Source organism: Oncorhynchus gorbuscha, linkage group LG25, assembly GCF_021184085.1.
Source record: "Oncorhynchus gorbuscha isolate QuinsamMale2020 ecotype Even-year linkage group LG25, OgorEven_v1.0, whole genome shotgun sequence".
Classification (NCBI taxonomy): domain Eukaryota; kingdom Metazoa; phylum Chordata; class Actinopteri; order Salmoniformes; family Salmonidae; genus Oncorhynchus; species Oncorhynchus gorbuscha.
In genome coordinates this window covers 35,125,083-35,148,890 of record NC_060197.1, presented here as the reverse complement: position 1 = coordinate 35,148,890, position 23,808 = coordinate 35,125,083, and the positions used below count along the sequence as shown (strand labels likewise).

At 41.6% G+C, this 23,808-nt stretch overlaps 2 protein-coding genes across 2 annotated transcripts; both read left to right on the top strand.

Moving 5' to 3' along the window:
- The first annotated feature begins 17 nt into the window (after positions 1 to 17).
- On the top strand, positions 18 to 11,642 carry LOC124013540 (sensor for unfolded proteins in the ER ire1-like). Its single transcript, XM_046327858.1, has 7 exons — positions 18 to 95; positions 3,915 to 4,078; positions 4,161 to 4,381; positions 4,721 to 4,850; positions 6,996 to 7,067; positions 10,543 to 10,568; positions 10,773 to 11,642. The coding sequence occupies exons 2-7, from the start codon at positions 3,962 to 3,964 to the stop codon at positions 10,909 to 10,911; spliced, it is 705 nt and encodes a 234-aa protein (XP_046183814.1). The 5' UTR covers positions 18 to 95; positions 3,915 to 3,961; the 3' UTR covers positions 10,912 to 11,642.
- A 3,868-nt stretch (positions 11,643 to 15,510) lies between these two features.
- On the top strand, positions 15,511 to 17,047 carry LOC124013539 (serine/threonine-protein kinase/endoribonuclease ire-1-like). The gene is made up of 3 exons (XM_046327857.1): positions 15,511 to 16,399; positions 16,563 to 16,723; positions 16,801 to 17,047. Exons 1-3 carry the CDS (start codon positions 15,961 to 15,963, stop codon positions 17,035 to 17,037), a joined length of 837 nt encoding a protein of 278 aa, XP_046183813.1. The 5' UTR covers positions 15,511 to 15,960; the 3' UTR covers positions 17,038 to 17,047.
- The last annotated feature ends 6,761 nt before the right edge of the window (positions 17,048 to 23,808 follow it).

Genomic DNA, 23,808 nt, shown 5'->3' with positions numbered 1-23,808 from the left:
TCGTTTTGATGCTCTCGAACGCGGCCGATGTTTCTTCCGCATCAGTAGAGCGGGCACTGTAACTTCAGCCTTGCTCCTCTTAAGAACTCTTAGAGGTATGTACATTTTAAATAGATTTAAGGCTATTGACACAGTCCAGTGAATGTTTTTCTTTCCGAGTTATGTTATAGTGGAGACTACAAATCCTCCGCATTTGAAACTATGAAAATGAGCTTTTCCAAAAGTCTCGCAATAGTACTGTAATGAAACAGGCAGAGAGCAGGTCTCGAACCTTCGACCTTCTAGCCCAAAATCCAACGCGCTATCGACTGTGCCGCAAAAGCATGCTCGTGTGGCAGAGTCGAGTCCAGGGTCGATATTTATAAACTGGTATATGGCCAATATACCACAGCTAAAGGCTGTTCTTTGCAAGCCTGTTCTTTCACGACCCGAGTGCCTGGATAAAGCCCTCTGGGGTGCCTTATTGCTATTATAAACTGGTTACCAACGTAATTAGAGCAGTATAAAATAAATATTTTGTCATACCTGTGGTATACGGTCTGATATACCACAGCTGTCAGTGCTCGAACCACCCAGTTTATAATTAAGCAATAAGGCCCGAGGGGGTGTGGTATATAGCCAATATACCATTGCTAAGGGCTGTTCTTAAGAGCAACTCAACTTGCGGAGTGCCTGTACACAGCCCTTAGCTGTGGTATATTGGCCATGTACCACAAATCCCAGAGGTGTCTTATTGCTATTATCAACTGGTTACCAACGTAATTAGAACAGTACAAATATATGTTTTGTTATACCTGTGGTATACGGTCTGATATACCACGGCTGTCAGCCAATCAACATTCAGGGCTCAAACCACTCAATTTATAAAGAATCTTTTAGGATGCCATATAGCCCCTTTGGGTTGCAGAAAAGCAACATATAAGGTGTTGGTTTCATGAGCTGAAATAAAATACCCCAGAAATGTTCCATATACACAAAAAGCTTATTTCTCTCAATGTTTTACATCTGTTAGTGAATATTTTTCCTTTGCCAAGACAATCCATCCACCTGACAGGTGTGGCATATCAAGGAGCTGATTAAACAGCATGATCATTACATGTGCATTTTGTGCTGGGGACAATAAAAGGTAACTCTAAACTGTGCAGTTTTGTCAAACAACACAATGCCACAGATGTCTCAAGTTTTTAGGGAGCCTGCAATTGATATGGTGACTGCAGGAATGTCCACCAGAGCTGTTGCCAGAGAATTTAATGTTCATTTCTCTACCATAAGGTCTCACAACCGCAGACCACGTGTATGGCGTCTTGTGGCCGAGTGGTTTACTGATGTCAACTTTGAACAGAGTGCCCCATGGTGGCGGTGGGGTTATGGTATCGGCAGGCATAAGCTACGGACAACAAACCCAATTGCATTTTATTGATGCCAATTTGAATGCACAGAGATACTGTGACAAGATCCCAAGGCCCATTTAAAATCGTTGTGTTTATATTTTTGTTCAGTATAAGTGTAGATTAGATATAAAGTTAGGCCTACTATAAGTCCCATAATTATTTGTTTTATTTCATTAAAAAGTTCAACTATACTCACCTTCTTGCTTTTCTTCCTCAGATGTCCCTGTGTAGATGACATCGTCAGGAATTATGGAACACAAGATTGATTTTCAAGAACTCCTGGCCAGACTGGTTATCTCAGAGCCAACAGATCCTATTATCAAGTGCATTATTAATAATAATCTGGAGAGGCTGAAGAAATTGATTAGAGGCAAGGACATCAATGCATTGTACCCTTGTGTTGAGTTACAAGATGAAGTAACCCCTTTAATTGCTGCTGTTGCATTTGCAAATCAGGAGATTTGTACATTTCTTCTGGGAAAAGGTGCTGACCCCAACAAACCATCCAAAATATTTTTAGTGCCACTGCATTATGCTGGACTGCGTGAAGTTCCAGTGAATATAGTGACAACATTACTGGAAGCAAAGGCAGATCCAAATGGTCTAGTAGAAACAGGCCTACCTGTAAAACCAAAGTTCTCTCCAATTCAATTAGCACATGACAGAGAGGATGTTGTGAAGAAGTTGCTCGAATCTGGAGCTTTATTGTGGCTAAATTATGGCATCCATCCTGCAATTGATCTGAAATTGGCCACAATAATTGAAAACTTTGCTAAAGAGAGTGAGTTCTTTTCCAAAATCAAGATTTTTTTTTTTTTTGTGAAAGCAGTAAAACAAACATCCCCAACAGAAGTGTTCAGCAGCTTTGCCCAGAACCTTCTACAGGTGAACCCCCAAACCCACCTTACTATGGTTGACATGTGCTTTAACATTGAAGGTCCATATGCAGAAAAATACCCCCAGACAGCCATTACATGGTTGAACGACTCCAATAAACTAGATTACTATGTTGAAGATGTAAGCAAACGTCTGTCTACAATTCCTCAGCTTTTTAGGACAATTGCATTGAAATCCTTAGATAGAGTTGTTTGCTCCATGAAGGAAATACCCAATGAGCTGTCACTTACCCTAATTCCTGAGTTAGTGAAACTGCTTTCCTGTAAAACAGAAGATGATCTTGTTCCATTGATCATTGTTATACTCTATGGCATCACACAGAAGACAAAAGACAAGGATCGTTGGAGTAACTCTGACCTTGAGAAAATATGCAAGCACATTGTCCCATGCACACAGAGGAAGGGTTATCCCTCTGAATTGAAGATGTATGCCTACGCCTTGCTAGCAGATCTTTACACATTTAGTTGTGTTCCTGGTTACATCAGCTTTCTGGGACTGACTCCGGTACCTGAAGAACTACTTATCTGGGGACGGGATGAAAACCTGAAAGTAAAGATGAGAGATTTAAACAAGTCCTTAAACGGACAACATTCTGTCTCCAAGTCAGCAAGTGAAGATTCAAAAGACAGTCATTTGTCAGAAACCAAGAAGAAGAAGAAGAAGAAGAAGAAGAGGGGAACGGCAGAAAAACAAGACATACCAAAAGAAGAGACAGACACTCAAGAAAATAAAACCTGTTTTGCCTTCAATACTTCATCTACCCCTGTTGAGGAATCTGGCCTTGATGAGTGTTCTAGTGTCAAGCCGTTCCACCCCACCACTGACACGTCACCATCACAGCGCAAATGGCTCAAAGTCAGCAAGCGGTGGGAGACACAGTTAGAGAAGATTGCCAACGTGGATGAATGTAAAGTTTATAAAGTAGGAAACCTCACTATTGTAGCTGATGCAGAATTCTACATAGCAAAGGGAAGTGATGGAACTGAGGTCTTCTTGGGCCTCAGGGATGATGGCACCGAAGTAGCCATAAAGAGAATGACCAGATTAAACTATCAAGTTCTCAAGAATGAGGAGGAATTCCTACGTCTTCCTAAACTTGATAATCCCTACATTGTAAGATATGTTGACTTTGCCGAGGATACAATCTTTGGCTACCTTGTTCTTCAGCTGTGCGAATACACCTTGGATGAATACATCAAAGACCACTTACCAAAGAACAACCCTCATGTTCTGAAGGACATTGTACATGATGTTCTCTCTAGTCTAGGAGTGCTTCACAGTAAAGACACCAACATACTCCACAGGGATATCAAACCCCAGAATGTTTTGATAGGTAAGACCACATTTCATTATGTCTTGACTTAACCTCCTGTTCGCAGAGACCACAGAAGACACAAACCAATGAGCATCAGTCAGGGAGTAATGTGAAAAGCATTGAGCAGAATATGTTGTCAAATGTACTTTATTTGGGCTATACATTCAATGTCCGTTTTAAACAGCACCATCATTGGAATAAAATATAATATGATACAACAATGTCATTCTATAATTGAACAATAATGATAATTCTGATATTTTTAAACCACACATGTCATTATTAAACTGTTAGCATGGTTTTCTCATCAGATGTTACCGGCAGGGCACGATTAGCTGATTTTGGTATAAGTCGACAAATGACCACGGGACAAACGACTGTAAAAACAAGAAGTGCTGGAACAAAATGCTGGATGGCCAGGGAAACTTTCGATGAAGATGGCGATATCAGATATAAGCGGAGCACTGATATTCAGGTTTGTGTAATGAAAATAGGTAACGTTATCTTGGTTTCCATAATGTTTTTCTAATTGTTCAAATGCTTACTGTCATTTCCAGGTGGTTGGAATGTTGACATATTACATCCTGTCTGGTGGACACCACCCCTTTGGCAGAGGTCCTCGATGTGAGAGCAACATTCTGGATGGGAAGTACAATCTGGATCACGTTGTAGATGAGGTTACAAATGACCTCATTGAGTGGATGATCAACAAAGACCCAAAAAAGAGACCTACTGTGGAGGAGACCTTGGATCACCCCTACTTCTGGGATGAGAAGAGGTAAGAAGAACTGCTAATACTAGTCAATCAAAAGGTTTGGTTAAAAATGGGCAATCTGGGATTAAAACAAAAATGAAGAGTTCATCCGGCTGTTTTTTTGTAAACTGCTGAGGGATGCAGCTGGAGAAATGTAACCACTCTTAAATTTCTAGATGGAACTACTGTATGTCTGCAAATACTGACCAGCCATGATAACTTATCACACAGATAAAAATGGATAACTTGTTAAAGATGATGCTAGGATGCTTGAGCACAAGAAGAGCCAATGCACAAGTATATAAAATATGAAATATGTATGTATTGACTAGACATTTTGTACTGCACCCTGTTGTCTTTCAGGAAAGTTGAGTACTTGAGAAGAATTGGGAATGAGAAGGAGGTCGGGAAGTATAGTGATGCTGACCCAGAACTTCTAGAAGCTGTGACACAAAGTGCCATGGAGAGAACCTTCTGCCAGTGGAAATCCAAGGTGGGCCATGTGTCATTTTCTTAAATTGTTTTGGAGGCGGCTTATGGTAGAGAAATTAACATTAAATTCTCCGGTAACAGCTCTGGTGGACATTCCTGCAGTCAGAATATCAATTGCACTCTCCCTCAAATCTTGAGACATCTGTGGCATTGTGTTGTGTGACAAAACTGCAGATTTGAGTGATTTGCAGATTTTATTTTCCCCAGCACAAGGTGCACCTGTGTAATGACCATGCTGTTTTAATCCGTTTCTTGATATGCCACACATGTCAGGTGGATGGATTATCTTGGCAAAGGAGAAATGCTCACTAACAGGCATATAAATACTTTTGCGCCCAAAATTTGAGAGAAATAAGGTTTTTGTGCGTATCAAACATTTCTGGGATCTTTTATTTCAGCTCATGAAACATGGGACCAAAGCTTTACATGTTGTGTTTATATTTCTGTTCAGTGTACACTGAGTGTACAAAACATTATGAACACCTGCTCTTTCCATGACATAGCTTTCACCTGGTCAGTCTATGATCCCTTACTGATGTATCTCGTTAAATCCACTTCAATCAGTGTAGATGAAGGGGAGGAGACAGGTTAAAGAAGGATTTTTATGCCTTGAGATAATTGAGACATGGATTGTGTATATGTGACAAAATATACACTACGTTTCAAAAGTTTGGGGTCACTTTGAAGTGTCCTTGTTTTTGAAAGTAACTGCAAAACACCAGTCCTTGTTGTCCCCAGTCCACCTGGCCGTGCTGCTGCTCCAGTATCAACTGTTCTGCCTTATTATTATTGGACCATGCTGGTCATTTATGAACATTTGAACATCTTGGCCATGTTCTGTTATAATCTCCACCCGGCACAGCCAGAAGAGGACTGGCCGCCCCACATAGCCTGGTTTCTTCCTAGGTTTGGCCTTTCTAGGGAGTTTTCCTAGCCACCGTGCTTCTACATCTGCATTGCTTGCTGTTTGGGGTTTCAGGCTGGGTTTCTGTACAGCACTTTGAGATATCCGCTGATGTACGAAGGGCTATATAAATACATTTGATTTGATTTGAACAGGGAAGAGGAGACCCGGGATGCTGGCCTTCTAGGCAGAGTTGCAAAGAAAAAGCCATATCTCAGACTGGCCAATAAAAATAAAAGATTAAGATGGACAAAAGAACACAGACACTGGACAGAGGAACTCTGCCTAGAAGGCCAGCATCCCGGAGTCGCCTCTTCACCATTGACGTTGAGACTGGTGTTTTGCGGGTACTATTTAATGAAGCTGCCAGTTGAGGACTTTTGAGGCATCAAACTAAACACTGATGTACTTGTCCTCTTGCTCAGTTGTGCACCGGGGTCTCCCAATCCTCTTTCTATTCTGGGTAGTCAGTTTGCGCTGTTCTGTGAGGGGAGTAGTACACATCGTTGTACGAGATCTTCAGTTTCTTGGCAATTTCTCTCGTGGAATAGCCTTCATTTCTCAGAACAAGAATAGACTGATGAGTTTCAGAAGAAAGGTCTTTGTTTCTGGTCATTTTGAGTCTGTAATCAAATCCACAAATGCTAATGCTCCAGATACTCAACTAGTCTAAAGAAGGCCAGTTTTATTGCTTCTTTAATCAGGACAACAGTTTTCAGCTGTGCTAACATAATTGCCAAAGGGTTTTCTAATGATCAATTAGCCTTTTAAAATGATCCACTTGGATTAGCTAACACAATGTACCATTGGAAAACAGGAGTGATGGTTGCTGATAATGGGCCTCTGTACGCCTATGTAGATATTCCATAAAAAATCTGCCGTTTCCAGCTACAATAGTCATTTACAACATTAACAATGTCGACACTGTATTTCTGATCAATTTGACGTTATTTTAATGGACAAAAAAAATGGGCTTTTCTTTCAAAAACAAGGACATTTCTAAGTGACTGCAAACTTTAGAAAGGTAGTACATAAGTGCCTTTAAACAGAGTATTTTAGTAGGTGCCAGGCGCACCGGTTTGTGTCAAGAACTGCAACGCTGCTGGGTTTTTCACACTCAACAGTTTCCTATGTGTGTCAAGAATGGTCCACCACTCAAAGGACATCCAACCAAACTTGACTTTGTGGGAAGCTTTGGAGTCAATATTTCCCTTTCCTCATCTTGTTGTTTTGTGTTCACAGCTGCCGCCTGATTTGATGGAGAAGATGGATGGCAGAAAGCCCTACCCTGAGAACATGTTGGGGTTACTACGCTGACTGAACTTCCGGCGCCGACTGAGATGGCCGCCTCGCTTCGCGTTCCTAGGAAACTATGCAGTTTTTTGTTTTTTTTACGTGTTATTTCTTACATTAGTACCCCAGGTCATCTTAGGTTTCATTACATACAGTCGAGAAGAACTATTGAATATAAGATCAGCGTCAACTCACTATCAGTACGACCAAGAATATGTTTTCCGCGACGCGGTCCTGTGTTCTGCCTTACAAACAGGACAACGGAATGGATCGCATGCAGCGACCCAAGGAAACGACTCCGAAAAAGAGGGAAACGCGGCGGTGTTCTGGTCAGACTCCGAAAAAGGGCACATTGCGCACCACTTCCCAGCATTCTTCTTGCCAATGTCCAGTCTCTCGACAACAAGGTTGATGAAATCCGAGCAAGGGTGGCATTCCAGAGGGACATCAGAGACTGCAACATTCTCTGCTTTACGGAAACATGGCTTACTGGAAAGACGCTATCCAGGGCGGTGCAGCCAACGGGTTTCTCCACGCATCGCGCGGACAGAAACAAACATCTCTCTGGTAAGAAGAGTGGCGGGGGCGTATGCCTCATGACTAACGGGACATGGTGTGATGAAGGAAACATACAGGAACTCAAATCCTTCTGTTCACCTGATTTAGAATTCCTCACAATCAAATGTAGACCGCATTATCTTCCAAGAGAATTCTCTTCGATTATGATCACAGCCGTATATATCCCCCCCCCAAGCAGACACATCGATGGCTCTGAACGAACTTTATTTAACTCTTTGCAAACTGGAAACCATTTATCCGGAGGCTGCATTCATTGTAGCTGGGGATTTTAATAAAGCCAATCTGAAAACAAGACTCCCTAAATTTTATCAGCATATCGATTGCGCAACCAGGGGTGGTAAAACCTTGGATCATTGTTACTCTAACTTCCGCGATGCATATAAGGCCCTGCCCCGCCCCCCTTTCGGAAAAGCTGACCACGACTCCATTTTGCTGATCCCTGCCTACAGTTAAAACAAGAGGCTCCCACGCTGAGGTCTGTCCAACGCTGGTCAGACCAAGCTGACTCTACACTCCAAGACTGCTTCCATCACGTGGACTGGGACATGTTTCGTATTGCGTCAGATGGAAATATTGACGAATACGCTGATTCGGTGTGCGAGTTCATTAGAACGTGCGTCGAAGATGTCGTTCCCATAGCAACGATAAAAACATTCCCTAACCAGAAACCGTGGATTGATGGCAGCATTCGCGTGAAACTGAAAGCGCGAACCACTGCTTTTAATCAGGGCAAGGTGTCTGGCAACATGACTGAATCCAACAGTGCAGCTATTCCCTCCGCAAGGCGTATTAAACAAGCTAAGCGTCAGTACAGATACAAAGTGGAATCTCAATTCAATGGCTCAGACACAAGAGGCATGTGGCAGGGTCTACAGTCAATCACGGACTACAAGATGAAATCCAGCCCAGTCACGGACCAGGATGTCTTGCTCCCAGGCAGACTAAATAACTTTTTTGCCCGCTTTGAGGACAATACAGTGCCACTGACACGGCCTGCAACGGAAACATGCGGTCTCTCCTTCACTGCAGCCGAGGTGAGTAAGACATTTAAACGTGTTAACCCTCGCAAGGCTGCAGGCCCAGACGGCATCCCCAGCCGCGCCCTCAGAGCATGCGCAGACCAGCTGGCCGGTGTGTTTACGGACATATTCAATCAATCCCTATACCAGTCTGCTGTTCCCACATGCTTCAAGAGGGCCACCATTGTTCCTGTTCCCAAGAAAGCTAAGGTAACTGAGCTAAACGACTACCGCCCGTAGCACTCACTTCCGTCATCATGAAGTGCTTTGAGAGACTAGTCAAGGACCATATCACCTCCACCCTACCTGACACCCTAGACCCACTCCAATTTGCTTACCGCCCAAATAGGTCCACAGACGATGCAATCTCAACCACACTGCACACTGCCCTAACCCACCTGGACAAGAGGAATACCTATGTGAGAATGCTGTTCATCGACTACAGCTCGGCATTCAACACCATAGTACCCTCCAAGCTCGTCATCAAGCTCGAGACCCTGGGTCTCGACCCGCCCTGTGCAACTGGGTACTGGACTTCCTGACGGGCCGCCCCCAGGTGGTGAGGGTAGGCAACAACATCTCCTCCCCGCTGATCCTCAACACGGGGCCCCACAAGGGTGCGTTCTGAGCCCTCTCCTGTACTCCCTGTTCACCCACGACTGCGTGGCCACGCACGCCTCCAACTCAATCATCAAGTTTGGGACTTTGGTAGGCTTGATTACCAACAACGACGAGACGGCCTACAGGGAGGAGGTGAGGGCCCTCGGAGTGTGGTGTCAGGAAAATAACCTCACACTCAACGTCAACAAAACTAAGGAGATGATTGTGGACTTCAGGAAACAGCAGAGGGAACACCCCCTATCCACATCGATGGAACAGTAGTGGAGAGGGTAGCTAGTTTTAAGTTCCTCGGCATACACATCACAGACAAACTGAATTGGTCCACTCACGCTGACAGCGTCGTGAAGAAGCGCAGCAGCGCCTATTCAACCTCAGGAGGCTGAAGAAATTCGGCTTGTCACCAAAAGCACTCACAAACTTCTACAGATGCACAATCGAGAGCATCCTGGCGGGCTGTATCACCGCCTGGTACGGCAACTGCTCCGCCCTCAACCGTAAGGCTCTCCAGAGGGTAGTGAGGACTGCACAACGCATCACCGGGGGCAAACTACCTGCCCTCCAGGACACCTACACCACCCGTTGTTACAGGAAGGCCATAAAGATCATCAAGGACATCAACCACCCGAACCACTGCCTGTTCACCCCGCTATCATCCAGAAGGAGAGGTCAGTACAGGTGCATCAAAGCTGGGACCGAGAGACTGAAAAACAGCTTCTATCTCAAGGCCATCAGACTGTTAAACAGCCACCACTAACATTGAGTGGCTGCTGCCAACACACTGTCATTGACACTGACCCAACTCCAGCCATTTTAATAATGGGAATTGATGGGAAATGATGTAAATATATCACTAGCCACTTTAAACAATGCTACCTTATATAATGTTACTTACCCTACTTTATTCATCTCCTATGCATATGTATATACTGTACTCTACATTATCGACTGCATCCTTATGTAACACATGTATCACTAGCCACTTTAACTATGCCACTTTGTTTACTTTGTCTACACACTCATCTCATATGTATATACTGTACTCGATACCATCTACTGTATGCTGCTCTGTACCATCACTCATTCATATATCCTTATGTACATGTTCCTTATCCCCTTACACTGTGTATAAGACAGTAGTTTTGGAATTGTTAGTTAGATTACTTGTTGGTTATCACTGCATTGTCGGAACTAGAAGCACAAGCATTTCGCTACACTCGCATTTAACATCTGCTAACCATGTGTATGTGACAAATAAAATTTGGTTTGATTTGATTTGATTCATACGCAACCTCCATGAGCACTAGTAAGTAAGACTAATGTTTTTCCCAGTACTAGCTGTTTTCGCTCTCTTACCAAATCTGTCGTTCTGCCCTTGAACAAGGCAGTTAACCCACTGTTCCTAGGCCGTCATTGAAAATAAGAATTTGTTCATCATAACTGACTTGCCTAGTTAAATAAAGGTCAAATAAATTGAAGGTGGCTGAGTGTTTTGTTTCTCCTTCTGCAGTGCTGAGGATTTAGAATCTGTTGACCTGATGAAAATGTTCCCTGATCTCTTTGGATGTGTCTACATGTTGGCCAAGAAACAGAGCTGGAATTCAAGGCCTGGTCTGAAAAAAATGTGTCCGAGAGATTTAAGCTCATGATTCTGAAATGTAAACTGTATGTCATTTTAAACTGATGAAATATGAACTAATGTCATACTCAAGACACTTTGTAAGTAGAGCCAGTGATCTGTGTTAAGGACATTTTATATTCTACATTTTCACTGATAGACCTAATATACATGTGATTTTTACAAACCAAGAATACGTGGTTGTAGCATACCTATTATGAGGGATTTGAATGTAAAATATAACCTTGTGAATTCTAAGGCTTTTTGTTTACTTGTTTCAGTTTACTTTTTACACAAAGCATTGATATGATAGCAATGACTTGTCAACTTTATTGTTCATGCAGTCGTTTTTTTTTTAAAGGAATCTAGTAGGTTTTGTCCAGTGTTGTCCACTTTTGTTTTCCATTTTAACACAGCTGGTAGACAAGAGAAAATATGCCTCTAACTCTAACAACTCAAACATTCATGGTTGTTTTATTTGGAGGTTTACGGGATTTGTAATAATATGAATGATCTGGATGAGATTTTCTAGAGATGTCTGGATCAAAATGTTTACATACTATCGTTTCTTTATTTTTTACATCTGTGTATTGCTTGGTGTGAACATGAAGCCTACCAAGTGTGCATTGAAACAACTGTATTATTCTCTATTCAGTGATTCAATCAAGGAGCTCTGACGCCCTTTTGTGGATAGAACTGAGAATCATCCGTTTTCTATGAATTGAACACCAAAAGAATCCAGCAAGTCTCAATATAATAAAAGGTATAAAATAGCTAAATAGAACTGTGCTTTTTTTCAACCCTCCTGTACAACCCCACCCACCTACAACAGCTGGCATATATAACAAATCTCCGCAGCAGAAACACCAGCAGCCCCACATAAACAGACCTTCTTCCTGGTATAAAGCCACAATCAGCCACATATCCAGTATCAGATCAACCATAAGAAAACAGACCTCAGAGAGTCGTCAGGAATTCTGACACAGGTTAGGTGACAATGGGTTGTCTGTAAACCTAAATGCCACACCTTTGTGCTTGCTATAGCTCTTCAGTACCGAAACACAGACAACATTTGTCTTCTGTTCCTCTTTGGAACCAAGAGGTCTAGTCTGTTTTAAGAATACACACCCTTCCATTCTAATCCTCCTTGTTCCAGCACTTTATAAATTGTTTTTTTTTCTAAATATTACATTTCAGCCATTTGTTTTGAAAGTAGTTTTCAATTCAACAATTGTGTACTACACCATCCATTTCATATGGTAAGTCCTGCAATTTTGTTTGTGCAATTATGAGGATGTGTTACGAATTCCAAATTGTAAAATATTTTACAAATAAGTTCTAAAGATCCTGGACCGCATCATGAACTTCTTGACAGACGGCTTCAATGGCCCCGACTGCAGTGGAGGGGCCCAACACCACAGGAACTATATTGAGAGATATTACTGTTTGTTGCTTGAGTCATCCCTAAGATGCTATTTAGACATATTCAAGCCATCATAGAAAGTGAGATCGCAGTCCTGTTCTTTAGTGTCATCTCCTGGCTGCTGAGGTGGTGCACATCTAATCTCTGCTTTCCACCAGACCTGCTGCTGGGTTCTATGAAAAGGAAGACTTTCCTTTGGCTCCAGTCTGAGACAATGGGACGGACGTGGCTCGGCACTGCACTGAAGTCCCTGCTGCAGTAATTCTGTGTTGACAACTACTTCTGCTTTCAGCACTTACCCACAGTGCTGCAGTGAAAACTCTAGGTTTTGACCTCATTTGCCTCTGATGGTTTCTCAGGTCTCAGCTCTTTGCAGCACAACATGACTTCTATCACAGCAGTTTCACATAAAAGACTGACCGTTCTTCAGATTCAAGTCTGATAGAACTTTAAATCTTGAAGTACTTTGAATGGGAGTTTTAGTTTTGTTTCGTTTGAGAAGTTTCAAATGAAGGAAAGTGTCCTTAAGCGTTAGGTCTAAACAGGGTGTACTCTGAAAGTATAGGACTTGATTTTAGTCAAATCAATTCAAATTCATACCTTCCTGACAGCAGGAGGTAAATGAGAGATGGAGGATGTGGGTTCCATCACCCAGTATGTATGCCTGCCCTGAATAACCCCACTTGTGTAACGGATGTCCGCCCAGTTAAAGATATACAGGAAGATCTTATATGGTCTCTTCCTCGTTAGTAGAGCAGGTACTGTGAGCTAAAGGCTTAAAGAGATTTCTCCTCTAGAACTCCAAGGGGTACTTACTTTGAGGAATAAGGTTGATTTTCTTTAGGCTGTACAGAAAGATTATGGCAAATTACTGGTATCCCATAGAAAAGTGCTGGCTGCAATTGTTTCCCCATCATGACCTCATCGTTGGGATGTCTATTGTTCCTGGGACTCAGTCCACCCCATTCCAATTTGCATATGGCTAAAGCACTACATGTACCAGATATCATTCTAGGTTGGCTTTCGAAAAGTACTTTTATTGCCGTTTCTTCCTTAGTACAGTGGGCACTGTAGGCGTCGAGGTGAGAGGACGTTTCTCCTCTAATGAGGTAAGTACATTTTAAGAATAAGGTTTGTATTTAAGACTGTTCTGTTTAGAATATGGGTAGGGTCATCAGCAATATGTTGTGGCCATCTGTCACTAAGCATGGTGATGCTAGGGAAATTAAGCAGAGGTTTGATAAGCTGATTATTTTGAACTGACAGTGATCCTCCCCATAATGCAGAAGGTTAGGATGCTTTGATAGGACATAGTCAAGACAGTGTTGCCAACATTGTAGGGTCGTTTTTTAAGGATCTGTAATCTGATTACAATATTTTTGCTGGTAATGTAATGGATTTCTTCTGTGTAATCCGCTACATGTAATCCGTTACTCCCTAACACTGGTGACGGATTTGATGTTCCAATTCAGTGGTTGTCCTCAAGTACTGACATAATCTCAATATCCACTCCATGTATTGATAGTGGGGATAGGCTTGGTTGACTTTTTTTCCTAAAGTTGATTTGCATCTCTTTGGGTTTCCTTGTGTTTAGTACTGATGAGTTTTTGGTACAGTGCCGGAAATGTTTCCATGATAAAGATTGTGAAAACAAATGTAAGAAGAGTTGTCTAAAGCACTAAATATACCTGTTGTACCAGTCTAGGTTGGGTTTCAGGAAGAGCTTTAAATTGTGTCTCTTCCGCATCAGTAGAGTGGGCACTTTGAGCTTCGGGCTGAGAGAGGACGTTTCTGCTCCAAGAACTCTAAGGAGTACGTACTTTTAAAGTCGATTTTTGAGAGTATTGGCACAGTCCAATGAATGCTGCTCTTTCCATGTTATAACAAATCCTAACTCTGCAGTTGACATAATATAAAACAGCTTTAATAGTATTTCAGTCAGGTAAAGGCACCACACAGGTATGCACCAGAGATGTAAAACTGCAAGATTTATTTGAGTTATTACTCTCCTAATGAACTAAACCAATTGTACTGTACAGTATATTCACTGTATCTATTTAGACACTAATAACATATACATTATAAGAGGATATTATACACTGTTATTTAACATACAAGAGCATACTGAAAATATCATGTTAAGTTACTATGAATCCCATTTCAATTTGATTTAATTGAAAAATATACTCATGACATTTTCTCCCTCAGATGTCCCTGCGTAGAAAAAATTGATAGGAATTATGGAATACTTTTTTGAACATCTGGCCAAAATCTCAGGGCCAACAGATCCTATTATCAAGTGCATTATTAATAATAATCTGGAGAGGCTGAAGAAATTGATTAGAGGCAAGGACATCAATGCATTGTACCCTTGTGTTGAGTTACAAGATGAAGTAACCCCTTTAATGGCTGCTGTTGCATTTGCAAATCAGGAGATTTGTACATTTCTTCTGGGAAAAGGTGCTGACTCCAACAAACCATCAAAGAGATATTTAGCACCACTGCATTATGCTGGACTGCGTGAAGTTCCAGTGAATATTGTGACAACATTACTGGAAGCAAAGGCAGATCCAAATGGTCTAGTAGAACAACCATTCTATCCAATTCAATTAGCACATGACAGAGAGGATATTGTGAAGGGGCTTCTCAAATCTGGAGCTTTAATGTGGCTAAATCATGGCGTCATCCTGCAATTGATCAGAAATTGGCCACAATAATTGGAAACTTTGCTGAAGAGAGTGGGTTCTTTTTCAAAATCAAGCTTTTTTTCAATTTTGCACAAGCAATAGAAGAAACATCCCCAACATATGTTTTCAAGCACTATGATCTTCACTTACTAGAGCAGAATCCACAAACCCACCTCACAATGATTGACGTGTGCTTTAACGTTGAAGGTGCAAATGAAGACGAATACTTCCAGAAAGCCATGAAATGGTTGAATGACTCCAAGAAACTAGTTTCCTATGTTGAAGATGTAAGAAAACGTCTGTCCACAGTTCCTCTGAAATTTAGTGCAGGTGCATTGAAATCCTTATATAGAGTCGTTTGCGCCATGAAGGAAATACATAATGAGGTGTCACTTGCCCTAATTCCTGAGTTAGTGAAACTGCTTCCCTGTAAAACAGAAGATGATCTTGTTCCATTAATCATTGTTATACTCTATGGCATCACACAGAAGACAAAAGACAAGGATCGTTGGATCAACTCTGACCTTGAGGAAATATGCAAGCACATTGTCCCATGCACACAGAGGAAGGGTTATCCCTATGAATTGAAGATGTATGCCTATGCCTTGCTAGCAGATCTTTACACATTTAGTTGTGTTCCTGGTTACATCAGCTCTCTGGGACTGACTCTGGTACCTGAAGAACTACTTAACTGTGGAAGGGATGAAAACCTGAAAGTAAAGCTGAGAGATCTAAACATGTCCTTAGACAGACAACGTTCTGTCTCCAAGTCAACAAGTGAAGAGACAGACACACAAGAAAATAATGCATGTTTAGCCTTCAATACTTCATCTACTCCTGTTGAGGAATCTGGCCTTGATGAGTGTTCTAGTGTCAAGCCGTTCCACCCCACCACTGACACATCACCATCACAGCGCAATGGCACAAAGTCAGCAAGCGGTGCGAGACACAGTTAGAGAAGATTGCCAACATGGATGAATGTAAGGTTTATAAAGTAGGAAACCTCACTCTTATATATAATGATGACTACTTTCGCATAGCAAAGGGAAGTGATGGATCTGAGGTCTTCTTGGGCCTGAGGGATGATGGCACTGAAGTAGCTATAAAGAGAATGATCAGGTCAAACTATCAGTTTCTCAAGAGGGAGGAAGGATTTTTACGTCTTCCAGAGCTTGACAGTAGCTGTATTGTGAGATACATGGACTTTGCAGAAGACAGTTTCTTTGGTTATCTTGCTCTTCAGCTCTGTGAATACACTCTGGATGAGTACATTAATACACACCTGTCCAAGGACGACACTCCTGCCCTGATGAAAATCACTGAAGATGTGCTCTGCAGTTTAAGTGTCCTTCATGGTCCAACTACCAAAGTCCTTCATCGGGATATCAAACCTCAGAATGTTTTGATAGGTGAGATATACTATAGCATTGCACAGTTAAGCCTTTCACTCCCACTAAATCTAATACATGGCTTTCATCATTGTGTTAAAAATCCATATGCAGTATCTTAAAGTCATTTTCTAGTACCTATACTTATGAAAAGCATGATACTGTGATTATTTATCCTTTACAGGTATCAATGGAAATGCAAAATTGGCAGATTTTGGCATAAGTCGCAGATTGACAGTGGAACAAACAACTCTATACACAGTCCCTGCAGGAACAAGATGCTGGATGGCCAAGGAGACGTTAGACAAACAAGGCTCTGGATATAAGAGGAGCTCTGATATACAGGTTGAGCAACGTGAAGATAGAATAAAGATGATTTCCTGTTTGTAGAGCGATGGACTGAATGATTGTTGAAATTTCAGGTGGCTGGGATGTTGGTATACTACGTTCTTTCTGGTGGACACCACCCCTTTGAAGGTCCACTTGGTGAGGAACTTGAACAGAATCAAAACATAATCAAGGGGACTTACACACTAGAACATGTGGCAGACGAGGTGACAAAAGACCTCATTGAGTGGATGATCAATGAAGACCCTGCTGGGAGACCTACAGTGGAGGAGACCCTGAATCATCCCCTCTTCTGGAAACCACAGAGGTGAAAATCCTTATTTGTCACTTGAAAAGTTGTTTTATTAGTGTGTCTTTGTGTATAATAGGTAATAATGAAAATAATAATAAACATGGAGATAAAACTAAATTCTAGTTACAGTTACATGATTGACACAGTGACACAATTATATTACTCTATGTGCATAATTACAATAATTCATATTATTCAAATGTATTAATGCATTCAAGCAAATGTAATCTGTTAAACAAATTATAAGCCAAGTGTAAAGGTATTTAGCTTTCGATAAAGTTTGTAGACGCCTTAGGTTTTATCATCATGCAAGATTTGCATTTTCCATGGCATGAAATTCTTACCTTACATAGACACCTTTGCCAGAGACTTACACCTATTTGCATCACTTGAGGCTTCCCATCACAACAAGTGATGGGACGAAATATGAGGCAGTGCTATTCTTAAACGGATTAGCATGAGACTGAGAGGGAAATTACAAGATGGACATAACTTCCCCTATAATTTGTTTCAAATGTATTGATGTTCACCGTTTGATCAGGAGATTGGATTACTTAAATAAAAATTGGGAATCAGGAGGAGGCAGAGAACCATCGTAATGCTGACCCAGAGGTCGTTCAAGCGCTAGACCAAGGTGTTGAGACGAGATCTTCTATCAGTGGAAATCCAAGGTTAGCCAGACGACGTTTTATTCACTACTTACCACCACAAGCCATTTATGAGAGTGTAAAGCAATGTTAACACGTACAGCAATTCTTTGCCTTCACAGCTGGCCCCTTCGTTGATCCAGAAGGTGGAGGGTAAAAAGAAGGTCTACACTGAGAACACATTGGGGTTACTGCGCTTCATACGCAACCTTGATGCACACTAGTAAGTCAAAAAAACAACAATTAGTGTTAGTGGCACTGATCTAAATTTCAAATTGCTTTACGTTTCAATCAATTGGGGAATTGAATAGATACTGTACTTATTTCAAATCCTAACATGACATACCAGATATCAAGTTAGATAATAAGATTTCCCCTGATTTCTGTTAATCAAATCTGCCTCTGTAATTGACGTTACAGTATGTTGAAACTGCCCAACACTGACATCATAGAAAATGTTTTTTGTGTTTTCTGTCTTTCTGTAGCACTAAGGTTGCGGATAAGGATAAGGATAAGGATTAGGTTGCGGATAAGGATAAGGATAAGGATAATGATAAGGGATAAGCGGCCTGCTCTGTTTGCAAAGATCTGGTGACAACGTTTCCTGATCTCTTTGGATGCGTTTACAATTTTGCTAAGAAACAGAACTGGAATACAAGACGACCTGATCTCTGCATTTTTTTAATGCAGAGGAACTAAGCTCATGATGCTGACATATACAGTGGGGCAAAAAAGTATTTAGTCAGCCACCAATTGTGCAAGTTATCCCACTTAAAAAGATGAGAGAGGCCTGTAATTATCATCATATGTACACTTTAACTATGACAGAAAAAATGAGAATATTTTTTTTTCAGAAAATCACATTGTGGGATTTTTTATGAATTTATTTGCAAATTATGGTGGAAAATAAGTATTTGTTCAATAACAAAAGTTAATCTCAATACTTTGTTATATACCCTTTGTTGGCAATGACAGAGGTCAAACGTTTTCTGTAAGTCTTCACAAGGTTTTGACACACTGGTATTTTGGCCCATTCCTCCATGCAGATCTCCTCTAGAGCAGTGATGTTTTGGGGCTGTTGCCGGGCAACACAGACTTTCAACTCCCTCCAAAGATTTTCTATGGGGTTGAGATCTGGAGACTGGCTAGGCCACTCCACGACCTTGAAATGCTTCTTACGAAGCCACTCCTTCATTGCCCGGGCGGTGTGTTTGGGATCATTGTCATGCTGAAAGACCCAGCCACGTTTCATCTTCAATGCCCTTGCTGATGGAAGGAAGTTTTCACTCAAAATCTCATGATACATGGCCCCATTCATTCTTTCCTTTACACGGATCAGTCGTCCTGATGCAGAAAAACAGCCCCAAAGCATGATGTTTCCACCCCCATGCTTCACAGTAGGTATGGTGTTCTTTGGATGCAACTCAGCATTCTTTGTCCTCCAAACACAACGAGTTGAGTTTTTACCAAAAAGTTTTATTTTGGTTTCATCTGACCATATGACATTCTCCCAATCTTCTTCTGGATTATCCAAATGCTCTCTAGCAAACTTCAGATGGGTCTGGAAATGTACTGGCTTAAGCCCGCTCCTCCGCTCTCTCCACTGGCTTCCAGTTGAAGCTCGCATCCGCTACAAGACCATGGTGCTTGCCTACGGAGCTGTGAGGGGAACGGCACCTCAGTACCTCCAGGCTCTGATCAGGCCCTACACCCAAACAAGGGCACTGCGTTCATCCACCTCTGGCCTGCTCGCCTCCCTACCACTGAGGAAGTACAGTTCCCGCCTCAGCCCAGTCAAAACTGTTCGCTGCTCTGGCCCCCAATGGTGGAACAAACTCCCTCACGACGCCAGGACAGCGGAGTCAATCACCACCTTCCGGAGACACCTGAAACCCCACCTCTTTAAGGAATACCTAGGATAGGATAAGTAATCCTTCTCACCCCCCCCTTTAAGATTTAGATGCACTATTGTAAAGTGACTGTTCTACTGGATGTCATAAGGTGAATGCACCAATTTGTAAGTCGCTCTGGATAAGAGCGTCTGCTAAACGACTTAAATGTAATGTAAATGTTAAGCAGGGGGACACGTCTGGCACTGCAGGATTTGAGTCCCTGGCGGCATAGTGTGTTACTGATGGTAGGCTTTGTTACTTTTGTCCCAGCTCTCTGCAGGTCATTCACTAGGTCCCCCCGTGTGGTTCTGGGAATTTTGCTCATCGTTCTTGTGATCATTTTGACCCCACAGGGTGAGATCTTGCGTGGAGCTCCAGATCGAGGCAGATTATCAGTGGTCTTGTATGTCTTCCATTTCCTAATAATTGCTCCCACAGTTGATTTCTACAAACCAAGCTGCTTAGCTATTGCAGATTCAGTCTTCCCATTCTGGTGCAGGTCTACAATTTTGTTTCTGGTGTACTTTGATAGCTCTTTGGTCTTGGCCATAGTGGAGTTTGGAGTGTGACTGTTTGAGGTTGTGGACAGGTGTCTTTTATACTGATAACAAGTTCAAACAGGTGCCATTAATACAGGTAACGAGTGGAAGACAGAGGAGCCTCTTAAAGAAGAAGTTACAGGTCTGTGAGAGCCAGAAATCTTACTTGTTTGTAGGTGACCAAATACTTTTATCCCACCATAATTTGCAAATAAATTCATTAAAAATCCTACAATGTGATTTTCGTGATTTTCTTTCTCATTTTGTCTGTCATAGTTGAAGTGTACCTATGATGAAAATTACAGGCCTCTCTCATCTTTTTAAGTGGGAGAACTTGCACAATTGGTGGCTGACTAAATACTTTTTTGCCCCACAGTATGTGTTTACAGTCCAATTCTGTGTTTTTTTTGCCCAATTATTGGCAATTATTGGCAATAGAGCTGATCTGATTGGTCAAAAGACCAAAAATATCAGAATTGGGATGTGTAAACAAAGACTTTTTTTCATTTGGAAGATGCTGTTGAAATTCAATATATTTATGTCTATAGATCAACCATTCTTTAGAATAAATAGATTAGTGCAAATTTGACACTATGTTTTGAAGGAAAATGGTTGATTTCAGTATAATATTTTCAGGAATACTTTCTAGGCCAGCAGTGTATAAAAAGGGTTTGCTACTTATTCTATTTTTGCCTGCAGTTGTAAGCAGGCCCAGTGATTGTCATGCATTCTGAGCGGGAGATTTTATGGAGGAACACTTTTAACTGTTGCCTACTAGGGTATGTAGTCATGTATGATTGTCCATGTAAGAGAATGTTTGATGCTGGAGTCTTGAAATACTTTCTTCAAAAATGACTGTTAAATTGTTGCATAATTCCCAACGTAATCCCGCCTATTGAAATTGTATGGTTATTTTGGGGTAAATGACACGCTGCAACGGTTTGGTTGACAGAACGTTCTGCCCTTGTTGTTGTCCTGATCATAGCAGAAAATGTTAATGTAATGTGACAGCCATGGTTGTTTTATTAAAAGCTTGTTATACTATTAATTCATCCCTATAAAGGAATTGAATTGACAGCCTGTCTGTCTGAACTCTAAGCATTTACTTGATATTCCACTGGTCAATGCTTGGTCTCCCTGCAGAGTTCAACACAATTAACTATTTAGGCTCCATGTAAGGCTTGAGGGGGCTGCCTGAACATAATGGAAACCTGGAGGGAAAGAAGAGGGATAAGTCCTGGAGTGAACACAATGTAAACTGCCCACAAGAAGCCCTCAACTTAATTTAGGCTTGAGAGTTGCCTGTATGGTTCATATAACATATTATACAGCACAACTCATGTGCCCTTTTCTGTCAAATGAGGTCATTTCTAGGCAATATTTTTGACCATATAGTGGACCCCTTTTAGGGGACCCCTTTTGTCTCAAGAGCAACCCCAAAGGCTGCTCTGTAGCTCAGTTGGTAGAGCATGGCGCTTGTAACGCCAGGGTAGTGGGTTCGATCCCCGGGACCACCCATACGTAGAATGTATGCACACATGACTGTAAGTCGCTTTGGATAAAAGCGGCTGCTAAATGGCATATATGATTTATTATTATTATTCAAAAGTAAGTAAAATACCTTTAAAAGGACCTCCTCATATTCTCTTTGAGAAACTGTTCTGTTCTGAAGCTACTCGAATCATACATGACAAGTCCCCGAGCACCTCTCTCAATACACCTAGGATAAAATAAAATTGTATTGTGAACATGTCCACCCTCTGACATCCCTGCCCACCAACAACAGCTGACGTTAGACCTAAACATAGCAGCCAGCGGAGGAGAATCTCAATTCACCTTGCTGAAAGAACACAATTGTAGCCTTAACCGATTAACGCAGGAAAAAACGTGACATCTGCGTGTTGGGAAGACGCCAAGAAAATGTGAATAGTTTGAAAAGGAGTGAAAGTGATTGGCAAGGCCTGGTCAGCGAGGTGAGTGCGCTGCAAAAACCCTGTGACAATCGTTTGCGTGAGCCATCAGTGATGATTAGCGAATAGAACTACGGTTGCCATATGGAAGGAGAAACTAAAGTCTCAATATACATATTTTGTTACGATTATGAAGCCAAGTCTATGGATTCTAGGGTTGTTTGTGTGCATATACCCCACACAACGTATTTTTAACACAAAGCGATTGGTAGTCTACCGCCTGGTCCGTCCAAAACAATAGACAGTATGTTGTGAAAAGTAGGTAGAATCTTAATGAGAATGATTTACAGCTGTAATGGCTGCCAAAGGGGCTTCCATCAAGTATTAACTCTGGGGGGTGGAGACATATCCAATTATTTGTTTTTTCTCAATTTGGAAAATATCTTTCTTTCACTTTGAAAATGTGGATTATTTGATCTAGATCTGTAGGATTTATTTGAATTTGATCCCTCTTTAGAATTTTATTTTTTTAAGGCAGCAAAATGTGAAAAAAAAGTTCAAGGTTTTCTATAGGCATTGTAGTTCCTGGTGTGTAAGTGTAACCGGTGTTATGTCCCTTTCTGTACCATCCTATATGTTGTTCCATTGTTCCTGGTGTTGAAGCATAAGCTGGAGAGTAAGGAGGGCCCTCCTGATCCTGTCCAAAGAGCTGGACACCGGTCAAGAGGAGAGAGACCAGTACAAGCTGATGGCCAACCAGCTGCGAGAACACCACCAGGGACTCCAGAAGAAATACAGAGAGTTCATTATGAGTCTGCCTAAAGGATTTATATTTGAATATAGTACTCCTTTTCTGCCACGTTTTGCCTTAAAGTGATAGTTCGTCCAAATGACGAACTGGACTTTGTTTTATGGATATATGAAAAGGGTCTAAGGACCTGGAAAGTCAGTGACCCATGAATGTTTTTTTATTTGATTTGCATTAGTATTATTGAGTGCAAAACAATGGGACCCCTGTTAGCATGATTTCAATCGCAAGCCTAAATCACCTTGCAGTAAATCTTTGCATTTTTGTTATTTCTATTAGTTCTTAAATGTGTGTTCTATTTTGGGATGGAGATCCGTCTTTACCACCAGAAAACGTAATCAGGTAAATTGTGCTGCTGTTGGCCATTAAATTCATATTCTTAAAACTCTTGTCACTTTATCACAATGATGATGGACAAGGCTCATCTGACGTTTTGCCAGTTCAGCCTTAAAGCCAGGCTTTTTTTTTCATCTGTGACTCTCCCACTCTTTCACTTCCATCCCTTTTCGTTCTCCATCTCTCCCTATTTCTCTCCCTCTATCTCTTCCTCCTCTCCCCAGGTGAACTACACAACATGACCAAAAGTATGTGGACACAGGCTTGTCGAACATCTCATTCCAAAATCATGTGCATTAATATGGAATTGGTCCCCCCTTTGCTGCTACAACAGCCTCCACTCTTCTGGGAAGGCTTTCCACTAGATGTTGGAACATTGCTGTGGGGACTTGCTTCCATTTAGCCACAAGACCATTAGTGAGGTCGGGCACTGATGTTGGGCGATTAGGCCTGGCACACAGTCGGCGTTCCAATTCATCCCAAAGGTGTTCGATAGGGTTGAGGTCAGGGCTCTGTGCAGGCCAGTCAATTTCTTCCACACCAAACTCGACAAACTATTTCTGTATGGACTTCACTTTGTGCATGGGGGCATTGTCATGTTGAAACAGTTCTTGTGCTGACGTTGCGTCCAGAGTTAGTTAGGAATTCTATAGTGAGT